Source organism: Cynoglossus semilaevis, chromosome 17, assembly GCF_000523025.1.
Source record: "Cynoglossus semilaevis isolate Cse_v1.0 chromosome 17, Cse_v1.0, whole genome shotgun sequence".
Classification (NCBI taxonomy): domain Eukaryota; kingdom Metazoa; phylum Chordata; class Actinopteri; order Pleuronectiformes; family Cynoglossidae; genus Cynoglossus; species Cynoglossus semilaevis.
In genome coordinates, this window is record NC_024323.1 from 15,587,271 (window position 1) to 15,588,889 (window position 1,619).

Here is a 1,619-nt window from a genome sequence, read left to right on the forward strand (position 1 = left end):
CACAAGCTCCCTCCATACAAACACTACCTGGCACAGCGACAGTGCAACAGCAGCCGCCATCGATAAGGTTCTCTGGCGCGTTAACCCGGGCCACGGACTCTGGAGGAAGAGGAACATCAAACATAGTCTGGAGCTCCTCTCTCTGCAGCCAGGCTCGGTACCAGGCTCAGTACCAGGCTCGGTACCAGGCTCGGTACCAGGCTCGGTACCAGGCTTGGTACCAGGCTCGGTACCAGGCTCGGTACCAGTCTTGGTACCAGGCTCAGTACCAGTCTTAGACAGCTAAGATTTAGCCAAAGGGCCCGGCTGACTCCTGACCTCTGACCTCAATGACCACTGAGGTGCTCTGAGCCCCACACACTGCTCCACGGGTGTTAAAGCTGCCCCCTGCTGGCTGTGGTGATGAGTTAAAAGCAGAGGTCACATTTGGTTGTGTGCAGCGGTGCAGTGGTGCAGCGGTGCAGTGGTGCAGTGGTGCAGCGGTGCGTCGACCTCTGACGTCATACAGTACACACCAGGACACTGACAAGAGAGTGGAAACACTGGCAGTAGAGAGTGTGTATGTGTGTGTGAGTGTGTGTGTGTGTGTGTGTTATGATCCACCACTATTACAGTGTAGCGTCAGGAACCAATGGCTGCAGGAGCTGATCTGTGACATCACCTAAAAACTCTGTCTTCTTCTTCTTCTTCTAACTACAGATTGTGACTCTCACTGTAAGAGTTCCAAAGGAAAGATGAAGATCACCATGAAGAAGTACTGCAAAAAAGACTACGGTGAGTACATGACCCCACAACCCTGGTGCTGTGGTGGGTCCACGGGCCAGTGTTTTCATACACTACCTACAAAAACCTACTCTGACGGAACATGTGGACACTGAGAACCGACTTGATGACCATCAGCCAACGCTGAGTCACAGATGTAGGACTTGGGTTGGGCGAGCTCCTGGTTGACAAACAGAAATGAACCAATCAGAGAACCCAGAAAGAAGTGAACTCCTCAGCAGATGTTTGTTGATGGTTCCTGGTGCAGACGACCGTGAGCCTGGTGTGGTCATGGTGGGAGACACCCTGATGTGCGGGTGGTGCTACAGCCCCCCCCGGAGGTCAAGGGAAGGGGCCCTCTGTTTAAACACAGTTGTGCACTGTTTGTGCCCCCAGCATTCCTTGGGGCACAAACAGGTGGTAAATTAGGCAGACGGTGACGGATTGCCACCCGGAGAGAAAGAAATATGTTTTGTTGATTCAATTTTTGTTTTCACCACTGCCGTAACTACGGAGACGGAGGACACAAAGCCTGAGACCTCCTCTGCACACACGTCCCCTCCCTCCACGGCCACCAGGAGGACAATGAATCAAAGGGCCGCGTGTTTACTGATGCTCTAGGGTGGTGCTCAAAGGCAGGGCCCTGGACACCCCTCTGTGGGGGGGTGGGAGGGGGGAGTTCCCTGATCTGATAACCAGAAGAGACGGGGGCCTCACTGTGGTAATTAAGCAAACTCTAATTTCATTAGCTCCTGCCTGTTGGTGGCATCCAGTGTCAAGCTGCTGCACACCGCCCGTAGAAGACCAACTCAATGGGGGGGGGGGGGGGGGGGGGGGGCGAAGGGGGCCAAGAAACA

The 1,619-nt window shown here is 54.3% G+C and overlaps 2 protein-coding genes across 3 annotated transcripts in view; one reads left to right on the plus strand and one right to left on the minus strand.

Moving 5' to 3' along the window:
- The window catches only part of LOC103393693 (phosphoinositide 3-kinase regulatory subunit 5-like), a 29,879-nt gene that overhangs the window by 18,319 nt on the left and 9,941 nt on the right, over window positions 1–1,619 (minus strand). The window lies entirely within an intron of this gene.
- Window positions 1–1,619, plus strand: part of ntn1b (netrin 1b) — a 14,619-nt gene that overhangs the window by 8,749 nt on the left and 4,251 nt on the right. For both annotated transcript variants that reach the window (XM_008330754.3, XM_025064449.1), the window contains one exon: window positions 700–774. In XM_008330754.3, coding sequence (XP_008328976.1) covers window positions 700–774 — 75 coding nt within the window. The remainder of the gene's footprint in view (window positions 1–699; window positions 775–1,619) is intronic.